Raw genomic sequence first — 22,017 nt, forward strand, 5'->3', positions numbered from 1 at the left:
GACAAAGAAGGCTGAGGGCTCATATTACAATCTCCTCAGAGCAGAGAACTTTGAATTTTAGTCTTTTATAGATTGTCTATATCACTTTAATGGTTCTTTCTGGAGAGAAGTATTAGTTAGTGGTTAGGAAAGGATTTTTTATGTTTTTTTTTTTTTCTTCCCCAAAGGAAGAAAGAGTAATTACTGTCTGACCTCCAATTGCAATCTGATGGGAGTTCACATCCTTAGCATCTGTCCCATTCGTGAGTTTTCCCAAAGCCAGTAAGCTGATTTTGATCTAAACATCCTAAATATGTTTTTCTAATGCAGCTGCAAGTTTAACATGTTCCTGCATTACAGTTTTAGCAGCCAGTTTGGTTTATTGTGTGTCCAAAAGTCCTGAAACCTCTCCCCTTGTTGGTATTAACACGTTTTTATTTCAAATCCCTTGTATTTTGAAGTGTGTTGGCAGTGACTTAACTTGGAGATAGGCTGCTTTCTTCCCTTTTTTTCCCTTAAACTTTCAATCCAGTGGGTGGAAAGACTCATCTGATGCTAAGTGTGGTTGGATTCAAGCTGAGGGAAATGAAGACTTTCCTACCCTCACATTCCAGGTCATTTGTTTCTTCTTTCAGCCTTCTACATTTTTCTCTTTGTGTCTCACAGCAGATAAAGTTACAGTAACCATCCCACTGAGGTCACTGCTTCTCGCTTCCTTGTTGCTTCACAAACCAGTATTGTTATCTGACGATGGTGCATGTAATGATCATCAGTTTTAATCTAATGATAATAACTTCTAATGGCCAGATGTAACAAAATAAACTAAATTATTTTAAAACTAGTCAAAATTTAGAGCTCCTTACATGTATGTTCAGAGTCATGCATTTTTTCAAAGGGATTTTTTTTGGTAAGGTTTCTTCCTTTTAGAAATTTGTTTGATTATATTAATTATTTTCCTTCGTAATAATGCATTTATATTTGCTTTGCTGAATAAAGCTAGGTTTTATTGTTCCATTAAAACACAAACTGTACCAAAAGTTGAGAATAGATAATCTCTGTTCATCTGAAACATATTGAAGGTTGTACTTTGCCTGCATTATTTTGTCACTATTATTTCAAGGAAATCTGTGTTTTTACTGAAATTCAGGTATGAATTAACACTTTGCAAACATGTTTCACCACTGACAATTTCAATTCCAGAGCTCATATTAAAAATATAGTATACAGAAGTCAGTTTTCAAATGATCATCTTGTTCCCTTCTAATCCCTTATTTAAAGTTTTCAGACAGAACAAGTTGTTTTATTTTATTCATTAAAAAAAAAAAAGAAAAAAATTTGGTGAATCTTGAAGTTCATTGTTTTCTCCCTTGTAATAAATTGCATGAGTAGTGGTGTTCCCTACAAGTAAGAGGCTAAGGCACCTGGAGCTGCTGAAAATTCCTCTGTGTAAGACGGGACATAAGATGCCAGGCAGCCTTTAGTGAAGCCTATAGAAGAGGAGGTTTTGAGGACATCGGTCTTGCAGATATTTTTGGAATGAAGAGTTCCAAAGCAGATTTATTATTTAACAGTTATTGATGTATGAATTCATTCTTGCATTAAAAAAAGGAGCAACAGCTAAATAATTCCAGGACTGTAGTAGTTAACTTCCTTTCCATTTCTTCTTCTCCGTGCAGGCTCTCTTCAGATTTTTTGATATTTGTCATAAAGTAGCTGGACATTGTTTCCCTTACCCAGTTGCTTAAATATTGAGTAAAAGGATCAACATTTAATTTTCTTTAAGATGATGTGAAAGATCAGATTAGGTAGAAATATGGATTTGTTATAGGTATGTAGTTGAAGCCTTTGGTCATGTCAAATATAAAACCAGCATAGGTTGTTTTTTTGCCTAAGAGGCAAGGAGTGCAAATGGTGACTGAAGTTACTTAGGCATTTAAATTACATTCAGGTTCTTCTGAGACACAGTTGCTGGGTTCTAGTAGCAGGTTACTGGTTTTGTTATTTTGGAAAAAATGAACTAATCGTATTTTACTGTACAGGATATGAGTAATAACAAAAATTAAATTTTTGGAAACATTTTGCAGGTTCCAGCCTTGCAGTTGGGGACACTATATAAACCTCTGGATCCAGCTGTTCACCAGTATATTCTTTCAGGCACTCCGAGGTGTTGATTTTAAAAGAATGAGTTGCTGTTCCTGAAGTCTACAAACTGAAGATATTTCATAGCAGGCCTATGAACATACATGGATTGGTTATATTGGTGCCTATGCGCAGGGTATAATAAGGACCAATTCCTGTTTTCATTCAAAAACAGTGAAGAAAACTGTTTTCTTTAATGGTATACCAGATTTATCCAAATATTTCAGCAAGTCTGTATTACAGTTTGTCAGCAAACTGGGGTACAACCAAAGTGTATTTAAAAATCATTTAATTTGGACAGATTCATTTTCACTCCATGCCACTACACAGCAAGACTTGCTTGTTCATATTTCCTTAAATTTATTCTGGAACTTGTCCAATTTCAGCTTTAATGAGTAGCCTATCCTGCTAGTTACATTAGGATTTATTTTCCCCTAGAGAAGAGTGTTTGAATTGGTAGGTTTTTAACCTGTTCAGTTAAATGAACATATGTTCAGAACTGCATCTTAACTCCTGAGTGTAAAGATTTGAGAAATAATTATTCCTATTGTTGTTAAACTTTTAAAGTGCAGTTTAAATAGTGGTTTTAGACTCCAGCCATGTGCCATAACTGTTTTAATATGGTGATGAGTTTTGATATGAAGTCATATTCAGATGCTTAATGCAAATTTAATGATACAATATAGAAACACAGATCTGACTTGGTTTACTGAAAAAAATTATTTGTACTTTTATTTTCACTTATTGCTTGAATCTATCTCTTGGGTCATAAAACTTGGTTAAATATAGCTCAGTACCTTATTAATGATGGATTTTCTGTATTAACAGGTGCAGTTTGGTAGCAAACTTATATTTTAAGTTCTTTTAAATGCATTATTTGTTTTTCAAAACTATTATAATAAATCCTGAATTATAAATGTACCTTCATCACTAGCCAGGTCTAGTTAAAATTCCCTCTAAGCAACATTTGCTGCACACATGGTACAGTACTTCCCCCTGCTTTGCTTTCTTTTTTTTCTATAAAAATAGATTTATTTTCTTCAACTTCCCATTCCTGCAATTGAATGAAAGGTACCTGAAAAGGACCAGTAGACTTTACTCCTATGAGATTGTTAAAATAGAGTAAGTGTAGAATTTGCATATTGTTAAAAAAAAAAATCATACACTGTTACTACCTCTAAGGGACTATTTTATGTGAAACTTTCAAGTTTCAAATTTAGCAAATTCAGTACAGTAGCTGTAATATGTATTAAACGAGTAATCAAACTTTTTAAGAGAATACCTTTTTCACTGTCATATTGTCACAGTTTTTCGCAGATGTTCCTCTCTTCCCCTTGAGTACTTGAATTTGTTAATGCAAATATGTTATTTCAGTTGGAATTATTGCAGAGTCATGTTCCTCCTGAATTTTGTTGAAAGAAGTTTTCTACCTTCTTCCTTCCCCATCTTGCATCAGGGAACCTGTCTTTTGAAATACTCAGCAACTTTTTCTCTGAAATGTTTAGTTCTAATCCTGCAAAATATTTTGCAGAAATAAGAGGGAAATAGTAGAAAATGTAAGTTATCTGAAAGGATAACAAAAGGAAAAAGAAAATGTCGTGGTTAAGCCCAGCCTGTCACTCAGAAGCCGTGCAGCTGTTAGCTCACTCCCCCCACCCTTCCTCTCCCTGCTCCCGGAGGGATGGGGAGGAGAATCGAAAGAATGTAACTCCCACAGGTTGAGATAAGCACAGTCCAGTAACTAAGGGATAACACAAATCACTGCTCCTGCCACCAATAATAATGATAAGGGAAATAACAAGGGAAGAGAATACAACTGCTCACCACCCGCCAACCGATACCCAGCCCGACCCAAGCAGTGATCTAGCCCTTCCAGGTAACTGCCCCCAGTTTATATACCGGGCATGACGTGCTGTGGTATGGAATACCTCTTTGGCTAGTTTGGGTCAGGTGTCCTGTCTCTGCTTCCTCCCGGCTCCCCCTCCTCCCTGACAGAGCATGAGGCTCAAAAAGTCCTTGGTCAGAGTAAACATTACTTAGCACCCATCAAAAACATCAGTGTTACCAGCGCTGTTCCCAGGCTGAAAGTCTAAAACATAGCACTGCACCAGCTACTAAGAAGGAGAAAAATGCTACTGCTAAACCCAGGACAAAACAGAAAGGAACGTTGAGTGCATTTCTGTAATGAGATAAATAATAAAAAAAAAAAATCACAATTCATGGCTTGAAAAGAAGCAATACTGGAAAAAAATTCTGATTGATATCATAGAAGCACAGAATGGTTTGGGTTAGAAAAGGACATTAAGATCATTTAGTTCCAACCCCCTGCCATGGGCACGGATGCCTCACACTAGACTGTGTTGCCCATGGCTTACTTTTGGCTGTTATTGGCTGACTGATAGTTTTACTGAAACAGCAGGCTGCTCTTCTTGTTGTTTTGTTGTTGTTGTTTTTTTTGGTTTTTTTTTTTTCCTTCCTTCTGAGGGTAATTGCTGGTACCAAACACAAGGCTGAGTTCTCCCTATGGGAGATCATGAAATGGTTTTCCTTAATGTTTTTTCTGCAAATGGCATTTGAAGGTGGCAGCACAGTTGTGGCATTAGCTTCAAGTGAATTCCAACTTGGACATTCTTGTTGCTGGTTCCCCCCCCCTCCCTTCTCAGTGTTTTTTCAAACAGGTAATCCTGACTGCAGGCTTTATGAGGCTGAAAAGCCTTGGTGTAAAGAATACTGATTACTATTACAGAAGTCTACAACATCTGTTTTTGTTTGTTCTTTGGCCTTCATTTGTATTTTCATCCATTTTCTGCAAAACTTTCCTGAATATCTTCTTTCATCAGAATCAGTTTTTCTTTTATCCCCTGGTTTTTATTTTTAGTGAGGAGCAATGGAATTGGCTTTTGTGGATGGGTTTGATCTATGAAATCTTGTTCTATGGTGTAGACATCCACAGCTGAGATAATTGTAATCTTTGTGGGCAGAAATAGTGACCTGTAGGAAGTAGTTAATTTAATCTTCAGATCTAGAGTGAATGGCTCTGTTACATATATATGTGCTGTTTTCCTTCGTTTTACCTTAAAAGGGTCTGTACAGCCAGTTTAGGTACAGATGTTTGTTTATACTATAGGTATCCAACATGTGATGAGATTTAATTCCTCTTGCTCCAGATAAAATGGTTTTCAGTTAGCTGTACTGACGAGGAATTGAGGGAGAAGATCTTTTGACAATATGACAGTATTAAAGGACCTTTACAGCTTTTGTTGGATGTAGTAAATCAACCTGTTGCTTATTTTCAGGTAATAGTGTAGAAATGAGGAGGAAAAGGTGACTTACTTGACTTCACTATAGTTGTGGGGGAGACTTCTTGTTGATAGTGGACTGTATTTTCACAGAAGAGTTTATTTCCAAACACAGTGTCCTTTACCTTGTACTACTCTTACAATGGCTGTTCTCACCACTTCCTACTCCCCAGTTATGTGGAAAAAGGCATTGGAGACTATCAGAATCACTTAATGAACTCTGTGTCAGCCAGATATGGAATATGAGGACAAATATGGAATGCAAGGCTCTTTGTATTTTGTTGTATGGATATTGTCTGTATGTGATTTTCTTTGAACACTGAACATACCTGATTTAGTGATTCACTGTAAGCTTTTAAATAAAAAAAATCAGAAAATTCAATTTTTGAACAGATTTCTTCTGTGTTTTTAATAAGTGCATGATTTTATGAGTAGCTCTTATTTTTGTGTGAGCATCTGGAATTGCTTTTATTAAATATTATAAACCCAGGAGGTAATTAGATAAAATATATATATTTTTTTTTCCCTTTCATGTTTTGGAGAGAGATGCAAAGTTAAATCATGTAACAGAAGACCTGTTTAGGGTGAATTTCAGTATTGGTAGAATTAACTTTTGGAAGCAATTTAACAGGGACACAGCTCCAACCTAACAAACTGACTGCTTGTAGTCTGGTATTTTATGACTAAGTTTTTAAATTGTTACTTTTATGCATCAAAGTAATGATTTTCCTTTTGTTTCTCTTAATATTTTAAACAGGACCAAGCGAACTCATGTCCCGCTAAGAGAATGCATATTTGAACTTCCTAATTTGACAGTTCAAGCAACTAGAGCTCAAACACTTCTGCTTCAAACTGTTTATCAGAGCTGGTGTCATCCTGTTGGAAACATCAGTTCGGTGGTGGTAAATGAAGCTTTACTGAGTGAGGTTTTCCAAACTTCAGGTAAATATGTGATGCATTTGGTTAAGTATTTATTATTGCACAGAGCACTGCTAGTGAATGCGCATACAACTATATCCTTTAAATCCATGCTTTCACTTGCAGTACTTAACAGACAGAATGTTTTTTGTATATATATGGGTATTTATAGCTTATGCTTAAAATCCAGGATGTAAGCTAAGCCACCAAGCTTCACTCCTTGGCACCAATCACTGGATGTATTTAATTTTCCCATATAGGATAATTTTTCCATGCTTCCCTCATCTGAAACATCCACCCTTGCTGCCTTATATGGTGCAATGTTGTAACTTAAGATCATTCAGAGGTGAAGCTGGATTATTAAGGGCTTTATTAATCAATGGCATACACTGAATTTTTTAAAGGGCTGCAGGTGTTTCTCATCCAGTTTCATAAATAAATGTTACTGAACTGTTTTGAAACTGCTGAAAATATGGAAGTCTCAATGATGATGATATAAATAATGAAATTGGTTGCTGTCATACTTTTGCAAAATACCTATGGATTTGTAGAGTAAATTAAGGATTTTGACCACCTTACCGTAGTCTTCAAGAGCAGAAAGATCATCCAGAAGAAGATACCTTTTTTCTTTATATTTCTATGTAGGCTAGAATAATTTAGACTCATTATTGTTTATCTGTCGTGAATAAACACTTAACAAGAATAATTGAGATCATTTGGAATCTCATTATCAGTCTTGGAGAACGTGTTAGAAGAGTGTTTCAGATGTAGTAAATCATGACTTGAAGCAGAATAGTAGATTAGACTACTACTGGAACATTTTATCAGTTGTGTTTTTCTCAGTCATATTTTTCAGTCTATTTGTTTTTTTCAAGTCAAATCTGTATTGATTTAATGGTGAAAAAAACCTGTTATATTTCTAGGTGTGTAACCCTTGGAATAACTGTGTTAAATGCTTAGTTTTATCTTCTTTCCCAAAAGTCACTGATTCTCTTCATTCCTAGACTGTGGGGGTCACCGAAGGATGAGACTGTCATGTTCTAATTTTCAAGTAATGGTGCTGCTGAAGGTAGCAGGTTTACAATCCACACTTCAGAGAAATGTGAAAATACAGTCATTTGATAATTTCATATGGTCCTAGGGTTTGCACAGTTCCAAACTAACTTCATTTGATATGTTTCAGTCCTTCAGTACAATGACCTGTGATACAACCATGCTAGCAATGTATCAGCAGAACAGAAATATGGAGCACATATTTTAAAGTAAATGAACAGTACAGTACACATGTTTTGATCTTCTTTTGTTTGTGGCTTTGTTCTTGACCTGGTAAATTTTACACTTCTGTCCTTGCACTCCACGTAAACTAGTGAAGGTAGCTTTGAGTTCATAGCTGTGAAATGATTGATGTCTACCCTTTAGTCTTAATTCATAGCTTTGTTCTTTCCATAAAACTACCTTTGTATAAAACTTAATACCATGCCTTGCTGAAAATCATCCTTGTACTTAGTATCTCCTTAACAATATTATGTATGTGTATAAGCTTCTAAAATAACCTGACTGTAATTCTACAGGGAATTTGGAATTTCAGCTTTCTTTATCCTCATAGTTACTTCACTAAAAAACAATAAAAAAAGTAGTCAACAAGGAACTTTCCAGTGAACAAGGCACATCTGTTAATCACTGATACTCTTTTACTAATATCCAGCAGTTTCTCCAGCATAAATCAACAGCTGATTAATGTTCCTCAGGAGTCCTTGATTTGGGTTTCCTCTTGCCATTGCACGCCCCTCTGCAGCCTTTGATGGGCTGAAGGCTCCTGTGGTGGGCCTGGGAGTAGCCTAGCAGAGTATTATTTGGGCTCCCCCTCCTGCCTTTTTTACTCTGAGCAATTTTGTGGGTGTAGAGATGAGCTTTTCCCTAATATCTGACAGGAATAGCAATCTTTCTATCATTGGTGCTGTGTTTTCCATCTGATCACAGCTTATGTTTAGCTATGCACAGCAGTAGTTAAAGAAAATAGCTTTTCATCCTGTTGTGTTGTGGATGTTGTTTCTTTGATCAGTTTTGTACAAATAATCCAAGTATTAACGTATTTGCTTTATTTTCTTTTATAGCTCTTTTCCTTTGTTCCTCAGCTTTTTCTGATATTTGTTCCTATGAAACTGTAGTATTTTTGCAGGGAAAGCTAACAATAGGATCAAAGATCTCCTTACCTTCACTTTATCCTACTTCCTGTGGGATCTTTCTTGAAATTCATTGCTTTATTCTGCTGTTATAAATATCAGAAACTGGGGGTTTCATGAGTACTGTTGCCCAAGTTATCTTACAGCTTTACAGTTTCTAAACTTCTAAAACCATCTTTCAAACTAATTAGAAATATAGCAGGACAAACAGCTATTTCATAATCTAGATTATTATGTCTCTGTTAAAAATAAATAAAAAAGCCCTGCCCAGACATGACATTATTTTCAAGAAAAAAAAAAGAAGAAGAAATGGGTTGTGTGGTTTGTCTTCCTGTTTTTAATGGTCTGCTGTTAGCCAGAGATTTCCAGCAACCTTGCCTTCCTAACATCTAGATCACAGGATTTTATACATTCTTTGTACACAGTGCACTACCATTCCTTTTTGTCCTTTGTGAACAAACTGTGCCCTCCTATAAAAGTGTTCTAGTTATGCATTGCCATTCCAGATGCCAATTTTGAAAATGTACTGAGATGTCAGATTTTTCTTCTATAATTTACTCCTTGTATGTAGGTCATCTCAGATGTGTTTGTCATTTGTTTACATAGCCTGCATGTTTCTCAACTGCCTGTGTCCGTGTTGCCACTTTTTGTGTGGTGACTGAAGAGACTTAATAGTCCGAAACAGTTGTTGCTAAGCTCCTGATGCCTCTATTGCTGCTTTGTGCCAGGTGCTTCTGGGAGTGGCGTGTCTCCATAACATCGATTTAGTATTACTTGAACTCAAAAGTGATACCACAACCCTTTGCATCTTCTCAGCATAGGTTTTCATTTTTTTTTAGCAGGAATTATTTTCCCTAGTTTTATGCTTTTTCCAACACAGCCATCTCCAGTTTTAAAAATGCATCACTGAAAGAAACTGTGCTTTACAGTATAGGATAAGACATGCTGTAGGGAAAGAACAGATGAATTAAGGAAAAAATAAGAAAAAAAGAAAGGAAAAAAGAAAAAGAAAGGAAAGAGATATGCAAGGGAAGACAAAGTGGGAGGAGAAACAGGCAGAGAGAGTAAAAGTAGAAAAGCAGTAAAAGATAAGGAAGCCAAAATTTAATACAAGAACAGATACAGGAGTTGCAGGAAAAGGAGAGAACATCACAGAAAAACACATGACTATTGGCCCTTTGACATGCTGTGGAGAGTCTCATAAGGTATGAATAGGCCTCTTTGGGAACCTGTCTGCTGGGTAACTCCTGAAAGTTTTTCTCTGGATGTGGTTTAAAAAGGGAGCTCTGCACTGTGTAGCTCCAGAAACATAGGAACAGAATTTATATCTAGTATGTGGGGGCTCTGTCCTTTGGTTTTGTCTTTTGTCTGGAGCAGAAATGTTTTTCAGAACTATTTTATGCTGAAGATGGTGTAGGGATTCAGTACAAACTCAGTCTCTTTCCTGTACAAATTCTTGTTGGGAATAAATGGAATACTAGGAGGGCAAAATCCTCCTTCAAGATTATCAAACTTGTGTTCCCCACCTACCTTCCTCCCCCTGCTCTTCAGAAACCTTTTTCTACTAACAGAAAACCCCTGTCCTCAAATAATTCATAGTTTTGCTGGTTATTAGACTTGCTGTCTTCATCAGGTGGTCTGAGACTTTCTCTTTTGATTAACTTGTCCAGAGGCAGGCTGTCTGAAAAAAGAAGTTTTGAAGTCTCAAAAGGAAGTTGTGTGTGTTTGGGTTCTGACAGAATTTAAGAATGAAATGCCTGTACGACTTAAAGTTTGTGTTTGTCATACGTATCAGTAAGGTCTGTTATCTTAAAACGACAGTAGAAAGATCAGTATGGTACTGAGACTACCTAATTGAGCTCAGAATTTGTGAAGGACTCATTATATGAGCATTTCAAGAAGATTATATGGGTTTTACACTAGATATTTATTGTAAGTATTCTTAAATATTATGCCTGCCCTAGCCTGAGGCTGTTTAATTTTGCTAAGAACACATTTTTAATTATGACTGATTTGGAATTCAAAAATACAGGTAATGACTTAATGGGATTTTTGAGAGCACCTAACTCTGTTCATTGGAGTGATACTATAGCACTTTTGTAAGCCATGTTTTGAAGTGTCTGCATGGCAAAAGATGTTTTCAAATGTCAACTGGTATTTTTGGGGTTCAGAGAAGCCAAGACAATAAAAAACTTTACGTAAGCGTAAACCATGAAACTTATTACTTGAGTAAATAGCCTTTAACATTAAAAGTACAAGAAAAAATAATGCTGCCTAAAACAGAAGTTATGCAAGAACAAAAGCAATAGAAAATTTAAAATAGTAGATAGGAATACAAAGTGACAAAATGCAAAATGGATAAATAAAACAGCTGCAAACAACTCCTTGCTCTGTTTCATGAGTGAAGAAAAAGGCATTAGTAAGTTTTTGATAATGCATTACATATAGAAAAAAAGAAAAAAAAGCTCACACAGAGCTCTTTGGAAACTTATGTTTGTGTTGTGGTTTTATTTTATAATCCTTTTGGTATACAACCACAACAGTGGGTTCCATGTCAGTTCAATTATATGTTAGTTCTTATGATTGCACATGTTTGAAGCATCCTGGTTTTGCGTTTCGTCCACTAAAAATGTGGAAACAAATGTGAATCTGAAATGCATCACGCTTTCTACATTTTTGCAAGTAGATATATTGGATGCACTGATGTTAATAAAATTGTTTTACAATTATTATTGTACTTTATTTTTCAAAAATAAGTGTACAAAATACCAAAATTTTAGAACAATAGTGCTAGTTAAGGTCTTCCAAAGGTTGAGTGTAGTTAATCCCGTGGAATAAGTTTACTCTGTATTTTTTCATTATTTGTTAGTAGGTACCTGAAGCACTCAGTTTTCTAACCATTTCAGCCAGCCAAGAAAACATATACACAGTCACACATGGCTTTAGTTTACTCTGGAAAACTGGAACTTGCTACCACTTTTTCCTTGTCCTATTCAGGTAGTTCATTATTTTGTTGACAGTTCGGTTCCATTAATCTGGTATTTTTGGGAAAATTGCTTGCAGACCTTACATTTCTCTACTGAAGGTGATCAAATAGGCATTTGAATCCCTCATGTAAATGATGTCTTAAAGTTAAAAGAAAATCTACTTTCCAGAAAGTAACTGTAAAACTATTTTATGCAAGATTTCATGTGGGATACCTTAATGGTTGAATAATAAATTTTACCTCATAAAAATGAAATTCAATAATACAGTAGCTTTCTCAGCGCAGTAGCATCTGGTTGAATCTCATGAGAGCCAATATTTTCCAACTCATTAGGATCATGTCGTTCTGTATGTCGTCAACATTGACTTAGCCAAGCTACCTTTACTTACATAACCGCCAAACTATTAAATAGGTCTCTTGTGGAGTGAAGTCAAATATTCCTCTTATTTTGCTTTTGCCTTGGAAGAAGAGAAGAAAATGTACATACTGTAACATTTAAACATCTGGTCTAAACCACATCAGGGTAACGCTGAGGAAAGTAACAGGATTGAGTATTCTTCCCAGGTGTACATATAAAAAAGGGTTGTGGAGTTGCTGCATAGTTCTTTTAACCACTTAGGAAAAAGACTGAAATAAGTGACTTGCCTTTCTAATACCAATGTTTTAAAAACTACCTTTTTTTTCCTCTTACCTGCTCCCTGGCCACGAAACCCCAAAACACAAAACCCGCCAAAAGCCCAACATTTTGAAGCTAGTGATAATGCAGGTTGTTAAACTCTAATCGTTTCCTTGCAGCATATTGGCATTAATCTCTCTTCCACGTAATATAGCCAGTTTTTGCATTCATTTCTACTTAAACTTTCTGATTAAAATCAAAGTGTGAGAGTGTATTCTGTTAAGTAATTGCTAGAGAGTGGCAGGACACAGCTGTATGAGACTTGCACAGTGTAAACAGTTGTCCTGGGTTCAGCAGTAGAAGTAGTTTTTTCTCCTTCTTAGTAGCTGATGCAGTACTGTGTTTTTGACCTTCTGGTTCTGAGTTACCAGCTGGGTTTAAACCATGACAACAGTTTACTGTCTTGCATGGGTGATTGTATCCACATGTGTACTTGGCCTTCAGGTAGGATTATAAATGCAATGTGTAAATAAATTTATTTTTATGCATTGTAAATTTCTTTGGAAGTCTGATAGATTATCAACTCTAATTTCAGGTGGAAAAAGACTGTGGATAAGCAACCTAGTCACAAATTGGCCCGTAATTATTTGAACTCAGTATAGTTGTGTATAATCCTTTCTCTTCTCTTCTTCTAAACATTTTCAGTTATATTCTTAAGTCATGAACTGACACTGAACATGGGATAGGTGGGACTTAACCATCTCTTTAAGATGTAATCTGTGGAGTTCAGCTTGTTGAGTAGCTTCTTAGTAAATCCTCTGCCTGAAGTAATGATTCTGTAGTGGCCTGAAATGAGGAACTAACATGTGAAGTGGGCATGTAAACCAGTCATTAGAATTGCCTTTTTATTTTTTCTGGTTAAATCAGTGTATATTATTAAGGTTTGAAAATGAAACATACAGCATTCTGATGAAAGAATGGTGGTAGACATACTTAGAGCATTCATGCAAGCTTGATTCTGATTTGTGACATCATGCTGAAGAATCTCATGTATTTAAAAGTCCACTTGAGACTTCTAAAACATCTGTTGTGGTGAAAGTGGATGTATACTGAGAGTCAACAGCAGAGTCACAGAGAAAATGCAAAGCTAAAAAAAAAAATCAATAGGTTGTGAAAGCGATACATGAGATCTATAGATGTACATATATGTATATAAGCTTCTTAAGTTGAATTGTGTTCCAGAATTGCAGGAGAGCTCAGTCCAGTGTCTGCGTTGAAATTAACAGTGAACTCTTGTTGGGTATGTTGGTGGCCTGCAAAAAGCAAGACACCTAAGCCTAGAGCTATAAATAGTGCCCTTCCTCCAGAGTCTGTAGTTTATTTGCACAAATAGCAACCTGTTTAGTTTGTTCAGCTGTTAGCTTTATGTTACTTCTTGTTGTATTAAGAAAGGTGTGTTTAGACAGCAGGGAGGTAGGCTGCCTCTTTGCTGTGTTCTGCCTGCCATGGACTGTATCAGGTGAAAAACTGCACAGGGAGGTTGAACTGGTAGCTTCTTCTCTAAAAGCAGCAGAGCATGTTGAGGCTAAACTACTGGAATTCAGTGTTATAACAAGACAGTTGGGAAGAAATAAGTCGTGAATATGCTGCATGATAGGATCTGCAAAATATGAGAAGAGCATAGAGCAGACATGATAAAAAGCTTCAGATAACAGAAGGAAAGATTCTTTTCTGGGGGATGACCCAGAGAATTTGCTGTCAAATTTAGGGTGAACCAGGAAGCCACCAGTGGTCGCTAATGTAAGAGTAGAATGTGAATGAGAAGGTCATAGGGTTTTTATGGTGTCTGTTTTAAGAAGAATGTGCTTGCAGAGGTCCTGCAAGAGAAATACTGACCCCAGTCATGCTACCATTAGCTGAACAGTGCCTTTCAAAAGAGCAGACGGAAACTTTTTCTTTGGTCCTGGCAAAAAATAATAAGGTCATCAGAAAATTCAAGTTGGAAGGACAGTAGGAAATCTCTAGTCTCATCTTCTGCTACAGTCATGGATCAGACCAAGTTCCTTAGGGCTTTATTCATTCAGACTTTGAAATCTCCAAGAGTAAGAACATCCTGCCTCTCTGTGCAACCTGTAGCCCTGCTTGACTGTTCAAACAGTGAAAAAACTTTTCCTCCTATTCCAGCAGAACCTTTTTTGTTTCAATACAACCATTTTATATTAAATTATAGCAGAGGAGTCCAAGGTATTTAAAACTCAGTGATGATGCTCTGGGATCTGTTTCCTGTTCTGATTCTCAGGCCTACTAGATGTAACCTGAGCTATGATGCTGTAAGTATGTATAATATAAACTCAGCCTCACTGTTGTTTGATTAGGAAGCATACTAATTTATGACATCAAATACTTCTGATACGATCACTCTGGTAGTTTGACAGTTGTGGAAATTTCAGAACTCAGCATCTTTCCTTTTCCTCTTCAGATTAAAGAATCCTACTTTGTAAGCTATGAAATCAGTTTATATAGTGAGATATTCTGAGAGGGAAATGAAAATGAATACAGGTGATACAACAGGAAGAAATGATCAATAATTATATCTAGTAATTGTATAATATTTTCTGTTTATGGTTTCATGGACCTCCTTTCATCTTAAAATGAAAACAAAGCTGTTGGGAGCTGTTAAAACTGCCTGTTACAGGGTTTTGTTTACAATTTTCAGTTCTCAGGCTTTTGTAGTTGCTATTTACTATTAAACACTGTTAAACACAGTAGAAGCATGTTCTCTGTTTGCAAACATGCAGTATTGAAGACTGATCTTGAGTAGTGAGTTTGCATAATATGTGTAGTCTTGATCAGCTGAAAGTTGAAATAAGTTGAAATCATGTGGCAGATTCCAAGTATTGGACTGTTGCTGGAAACTCATAACGGTGCCTACAGTGCAAATAGTTTACAAAATATAGTATGCTGTAACATTACTTCTATGTAATGGACTCTAATGAATAACATGGAAAACTCCGTTCCACTTATGGGAGCCTTTTGGTTGTTGTGAAAAGGTAAGATGATAGCTACTAATGGTTTTCCTGCCATAGAAAATTTCCAGAGTATTAAACACTGCGATAGCAATTGCTAGTATGATGCCTTCGTATGATTTAGTATTATATTAAATCAGGCTTTGTAAAAAGCTACATATGATTATTTTAAGACTAGAGATTATAGATTCAAATCCCACTTTGTAATTGCATGGATAGTCAAGGCAAGTATATTCTTCAGGACTATATATTGTGGGAGATTAAGCTGTTAAACTGTTCAAATACAGACTGAGGAATGATTATTGTGACCATTGCAGTAAAGAATAATGTTTCTCCTACATATATAGCTCACCTCATACTCATACAATAAAATTAATGCAAGGAACATCTAATAAGGTAATGGTCAGAACAGAAAGTATTTTTTTACTGGACAGCACTAGCTGACAATTAGAGTGGTGCTTTGACCATGTTTTTTTTAGTTAGCATTATGTCCCTAAAGGTGGGCAGTTCTTTTGGAGAAAAATTCTACCAGTGGTAGAAATAAATAGGAATATTAAAAAGGTACTAACAATAAGGCAGACAAAGTTAATGAAATATTTGATTCTCAGGAAGCAATAATATGCAAGAAAATTTTTAAATTAATATTTTACAGTTTTGATTTTGCTTTTGGAATTACGGAGGAATAAAGGAAGAAAGGGAGGTGTTCTGTTATGGTATTATTTAACAGTGTTCAGTGAATGTCCCTTCTGTTTGTGTGAAGCATTATAGGAAAATTAAATATGGCACAGCAGATGGAACTGCTTTGATCTTGCTTTGAAGTGTGGCACTATTGTAGGAAAGCACTCCTTACCTTGCAGTATTGTTGTGTAGGTTTTTTTTACATTAATAAAGATATGTACCATTCTATGTGGTATGTTAATTAAAAGCTTGAATTCTAAGGAGATGTCATATTTCTATGTCTAACCACACGTCTTGAATTTTGGGAGATTTATCTTATGCAGAGTAAAGAGCTCCTACATCTGCTTAACATACTACAAAACATGCTTTGGAACCGGGGCTGCTGTTGATTCAGAGAAAGTAATCAGAGCTATTTCCAAAACCACCTTTGTTTTAGTTGGAGATAATCTAAATAAGCGTAGTCCCCAGTCTGAGCTTATTTTTTCTGTTATGATTATATCATAAAGCTGGTATGGATACACATCAAAACAAATGTGTGGTTTACTTTTTCATTGTTTTTACCTTTTTCATCCTTATTTTTTGCTTCCCCCCTCTCCCCCTTTTATTTTTGTTTTGAGGACAACATGATAAATAAATCCAGATATTGCACCTTCTTATGCTGATTTCTCCTGTCTTTACACCCTGATTTGTTGCTGCACCTCATTTGTGATCATGATTTTCCTCCTTTCACTATTTTTATGTCACATCCCTGGATGTTCAACCTGCTTTAGTGGTCTTTTGATTTTTTTCCTTTCTCATTTTGATTTGGCTGTTTTTCTGCTTTAATAAACAGCAAGGAATCTGATCAGTTAGATATGGAGGGTAAAACTGTTGCTTGGCTGTAGTTTCAAATGTTTTTCTCATTAAAGATGCTTATTCTGGGGATTTTTGTACCCATTTCCCCCCTCTCGATTATTGCAGGGTATGTGGAGTAACTATGTTGAAAATACAGAAATTAAGATGAAATGCAGCTCTTGGGTAGTGTTACAGAAATGCTTTAAGTCTAGACTGATAAAAAGGTGGTAAGGGTTTTTTTTTGTTTGTTTGTTTGTTGTTCCTTTTTGTTTTTGAACATTGCAGTGATTTTTCAACTTTTTCCATTTAAGATGTTGCATGGTTTTTCTCCACCTGCTGTTGGAATAAGAAAAGCTTCATTGCTCTGAGGTGTCTGGTCATGTTAAGAAACAACATTTAGTTCTTCCGTATGAATTGTCACCTTAGTAGGAGCATATTGTCTGGCTCTATCTTTTCTGAAAAGTGAATACTGAATGATTCTGAGGAAGACAAGAATCATAGAACCTAGTGTTGTATTCTTGCACCTGTGCAGAAACTTTTAAGTTCCCTTCTGCTGTTAGATCTCTTGTTTTTACCTTGCTTAAATAACGTCACAGCTGGATACAGCAGCTTTGTGCCAACTACTTTTTTCTTATCTCCGCTGTCTTTTTTCATTCTCCTGTATGGAATCTCAGATTTATGATGTAGCAAAGAAATCTTAAACTAGGTATTTTAGTAACTGAAATTGCTAACTAAAAGTTTCTAAAGAAAAGTAGTAACAAGTAAAAACACTAATAAACTTGTCACATGTTTTACTACAAGCTGACCAAGAAAAGTTTCTGTGCTCACTTAACGAGCTGTTGCAACTTATCATTTTAGGAAGTCAGGGAGTCCTTGAGATTTCCATTTTTGATATATGTTCTGGAATGTTTTTCTTATCTTTTTACTGTCTTCTCAAAATCCTGAAAAATCCCTTCCCTGGTATCTCTGTATCAGCCTATTTAGTGTGCGCTCAGTGGATTGTACTCAGAAGCTATCTGATATCTTTCAGTTTCAGTTTAGATAGCAAAAAACCATCCTCCAAGTGTAGTTGTACCCCTCTGTGTGATAGCTGGGTCCATTCAGCTTTCTGACTTTGTATTGTCTGATATTTTGACTGTCAAAGGAATATGTTAAATTCTGTTGCTCCCCTTTAACATATATGTCAGCATGTCATCTGAGAAATCCAGACCCCAACTAAATATGGGGATGCAGAATTATTCTCTTTTCTGAGTATCTTCAGATTTGTTACCACTATGAAGAATTAGTCAGCCATCCATCTGCAGTGAGTTCAGCAACAGGAGGAGTTTAAGTAAGAAATTGAGTTAGGGTTTTGCTTGGTAAAGGATAAGGTTTCAAACTTCTACACTTCCAAAGGATGACTAGACTTAGAAATAAAATACATGTTTTTCAGAGGTTTTGGACATCACATGAGTCTGTTGTGACTTGGTATCAGAAGTCAGCCCATTTTTACTCACGAGAATGGAGACAAGTGGTAGCAGTGCCTGCCAGAAGGGAACAGTCTCTCCTTCCATCCAAAATGTACCGAAGTATAGGGTTGTTTTGATATGATCTGTTAACAAAACAAGGAATTGGGAACAGGGATTATTATTTTTAACCCAGGGCTTAAATGCAATTTTTGAATGAGTGCTTGACAATGAATATTTGCTGCTGTAAGTAGTTACAATCCTGTGCTTGGTACACTCTTGGCAGTAAATGCCTGACTGACTGGCAAGTTTAGAATTTTAGGGTACACAATTCTAAATTTACACAGTGTAAAACACCTGTTAGATATCTGTTATACTTACTCTTTTCCCACTTATCTTCTAAAGAATACAGTTTCTGCATGTATTCAGTAGCTTTTCAAATGCTGTGAAATTGTGTTGTAACGAAGATAAGGTAGAGTTCAGGATGAACTGCAATATTCTGGGCATGCTCATAGGAAATTGCGTCTAAAAATATGCTGTTTGTGCCAACAAACTGATCACTTCAGAAACATTAGGAGTTCATAGATATTTGTCTACTCTTTTTAGACTGACTGTAAGCTTTACGGCAAAGCTTTGAGGCACTGACATCCCAGCATTTGTGGTTCTGTTGAAAGCCCGTATGATTGCATCTTGCTATAGCTCTCATAGCTTCTGGTTTCATAAGTTAACTCTGTATTCCGTCCACTGAGTTTAGATGAGGTGGTTGTGATCACCAAAGTGCTAAGCACTTGATCTTCTGTCTTTCAAGAGAGCTTTTTATAAAACTTGCTTTGATGTGTACTTCGTGTCCAGGCTACTTTCCCAGTGGGATCACTTTTATGATGCTATCCATTCATATGTTGCAGTATCCCATATGTTATCAATGAAACACAGCTTGCCAGCAGATTCGTGCTTATCACCAAGATAGTACCTCTACCATATTCAGCAAAAAGAACAACTGCTTCTTTAATTCATAAAACTTGACTTCTGTAAATTTGCACAAGGGCTTGAAAAACTACCCTTGCATTTACAGAGTATTTTGTAAATACAGAGAAAAAATAGCTGAAAAAGGGGCTAGTACTGGAACAAACTATTGTTATGATCTCAGCCTTCCCAGCTCATGCCCTCCCAGTTCCTTTTTTATCTTTATTTGAATTATTTGTCTGACTTTGAGTATAAACCTTTAGGGAAGGGTTAGTTTTTTTTCTTTTTAAATGATGTCAGTGAAGAGCTGTTCTAACTTAAAAACTGGAGGGGAAAATGATCAACAGAAGGAGCTGGCGATCAGTTATTAAGGCATTGCAGTAACCATGGTAAAGTCTACATGTATGGTTGTGAGATGCAATAAAGAAATACAGTTCACAGAAGCACAGAATGGTTTGGGTTGGAAGGGGCCTTCAGGATCATCTAGTTCCAACCCACCTGCCGTGGGCAGGGACTCCTTCCACTAGACCAGGTTTCTCAAAGCCCCATCCAACCTGGCCTTGAACACTGCCACATATTTTTTTCTAATATTCATCTATTAAGCATTCAGTCATATGCTATATTTGGTATGCTTTTGATGAGAAGACTGGGCTGCAGAAAAAGAAGCTGCAGACTTCAGAACAGAATACTTTGAAGCACATGAACAAATAAAATGGATGAATTCATAGAGAACTAGATTTGTGTATTTCCCTCGTTGTTGTATTCTGATGCTGATCTGAGCTATGAAGATTGTCGTATGTTTCTATAATACTGCCTAGTCTTTTCTGGAACCTGTCTTAACTGTACAAATCCTTCAGGGTGAACATGGGACTGTTTTAATTGCATCAGGTGGCTTTGTTCTTAGGCTTTCGAAATGACATGATTAGCTGTGTATTAGTTAGTTTTTGATGAGGTTTTCTTTAGTGTTCTCTTGAAATTCTTATTTGCTGTAATGCAGTTAAATTTGTGAGTGGATTAACAATTTCTCTATGTGTATCACATTCCTTATCTCCTTTGCAGCCTTTTCTTTCGGTATTTTGCTCTCAGTTGTTTGGATATAATTGAATGTGTTCCGATAGCATGTTTGTTTCCTATGCATTTATAGTACTTTAAAAGTTTCTATTGCAAAGACCAGTGAAACTTGAAGCTTTAATGTGCCAGCCTCAGTATTTGCCTGAATGCCCATTTGGAATTCCAGTCCACACTTCATCTATGAAAGTATAAGCTTCTGATAAATCTCAGAAATACTGCAGGAGTCAGTTTGAAGACTTTCTCAAGAATGGCAGAAAGAAAAAACTGTTCAAGGTGGCAGGATATTGAAAAAACTTGATATAAGAAAAGAAAAAAGAAAAGACCAAAGTGATCGTGAAAAAGAAAAGACCAAAGTGATAATGAAAAATGAGCAGAATGTGCTTATAGGTAAAAACAGTGAAAAATAAGTAAAAATAGTTAAAATAGCATCATTAACTAGAGTGTAGTTGTTTTTTTTTAGCCAACTCTGACTTTGCTTTATTGCTGTTTTGAAACTTTTTGTCATTAAGAATATGCTGTTTAGTAAGTTGTAGTCAGAACTCAATACCTCAGTAGAGGTCTTTCTAGCATTTTACAATCTAAAGGGAAATATGCCCTTCATTTCTGTAAAACACACTTAAATTTTCCCCTCTCCTTAGAAGTCATTTTCTATTTCATTGAGGTAGTACAGAGCTTTTTTGTTCTAGTCAATTAGAAAATTACTTCTTGGTGCAGTTGCACTTAAAATCACAATTCAGAGCCTAAGTGCTCTTATGGATGCTTCCCTGTTTGGACAAAGCTTACCAGGGGAGCTCAGAAACTTGCTGGCCATAGAGTCAAGATGCTTTGTTCTTTTCATAAGGCATTGAATCATTATTTAGATGAGAGAGTTCAAATATGTAGAATTTTTGTAATTCACTGTTACCTATATAAAAGATACACACACACACACGAGCACTCTTTTGGGTAAGTCTTTGTATTCAAGTGGGGAATATCTTTTCATTCCTTGCCCTTTTTTTCTTGGCTTTCAGTGATTTTAAGCATATAAACAAAACCAGCATATGCTGAGAAACAGCTCCGAGGTTGCTTATGTCAGGTTAGTGCTGTACATTGTTTTGTCCTCCCTCAGAGAGCAGCTTGACTTCCAAATGTTGATCAAATCATTGTTTTGGCATTTGAAAGGCCACTGATATTAAGGCTCATGTGGACTTCGGAATGGGAAATGAGGTTCGTAACAGAAATTACTTACAAGCCCGTAAAAGTTGCTTTGTAAGAGGCAAATCTACTGACAGTTGTCTGCATCATGAATTTAGAATAAAACATTTCTGTCTAGCAAATTGAAGTGTAACAAATTCCGGCAGCCAAAAGAAATTCCAGGTAGAAGATGCTTTTTTATATTGACAGTAGTTAATGACTGCAGCAACTTTCTGAGATTGCAAGCATTTTTTTTTGATAGATGCATGCTGCTGTTTAAAACACAGGAGAAGAATTGTGTGGCCTGTATTTTTAAAGAACTGAGGCTGGATGATCACAGGGCTTTTTCCTTTTACTTTTCATTCTCTGTTACTTGATGCTTCACAAATTATTTTCTGTTTGAAATGTTATTTCCCTCAGATCTCTAACTGGAGCCAGCTGATTTCAGAACTGTCCTCTTGATCAGGCTGTGTCTGTTTAATGCAGTTGACCCTTGTTAGCTTTTGGTACTAGCTGAAGTTTATATTTTGCTATTGGTTTATATTTAATTTGTATCTTGTGTATATGTTTTCTTTATGTGAGGCTTCTGTTCATTTTGTTGCATATTAACTTTATAGCTTTATCTGTAGCGAGTAGTGATTGAAAAATGAAATGTTTCATCAGTATTATGAGAATCCAGGCTTACAATGCCTAAAGTTTACAAAGCT

At 36.0% G+C, this 22,017-nt stretch overlaps 1 protein-coding gene across 13 annotated transcripts in view; it reads left to right on the forward strand.

Annotated features, from left to right (window-relative positions):
• Nucleotides 1–22,017, forward strand: part of VPS13B (vacuolar protein sorting 13 homolog B) — a 442,303-nt gene that overhangs the window by 83,580 nt on the left and 336,706 nt on the right. For 12 of the 13 annotated variants that reach the window (XR_008971116.1, XM_057400543.1, XM_057400540.1 and 9 more), the window contains one exon: nt 6,175–6,359. The exons of the other annotated variant lie outside the window; for it this stretch is intronic. Coding sequence is in view for 11 of the 12 variants with exons in the window: in XM_057400543.1 (XP_057256526.1) it covers nt 6,175–6,359 (185 nt within the window). In the remaining variant the exon portion in view is untranslated. The remainder of the gene's footprint in view (nt 1–6,174; nt 6,360–22,017) is intronic. 13 annotated transcript variants of the gene reach the window in all.

Source organism: Pezoporus wallicus, unplaced genomic scaffold, assembly GCF_028554395.1.
Source record: "Pezoporus wallicus isolate ANWC-B61680 ecotype Strahan unplaced genomic scaffold, APGP_CSIRO_Pwel_v1 contig_7985, whole genome shotgun sequence".
NCBI classification, from domain to species: domain Eukaryota; kingdom Metazoa; phylum Chordata; class Aves; order Psittaciformes; family Psittacidae; genus Pezoporus; species Pezoporus wallicus.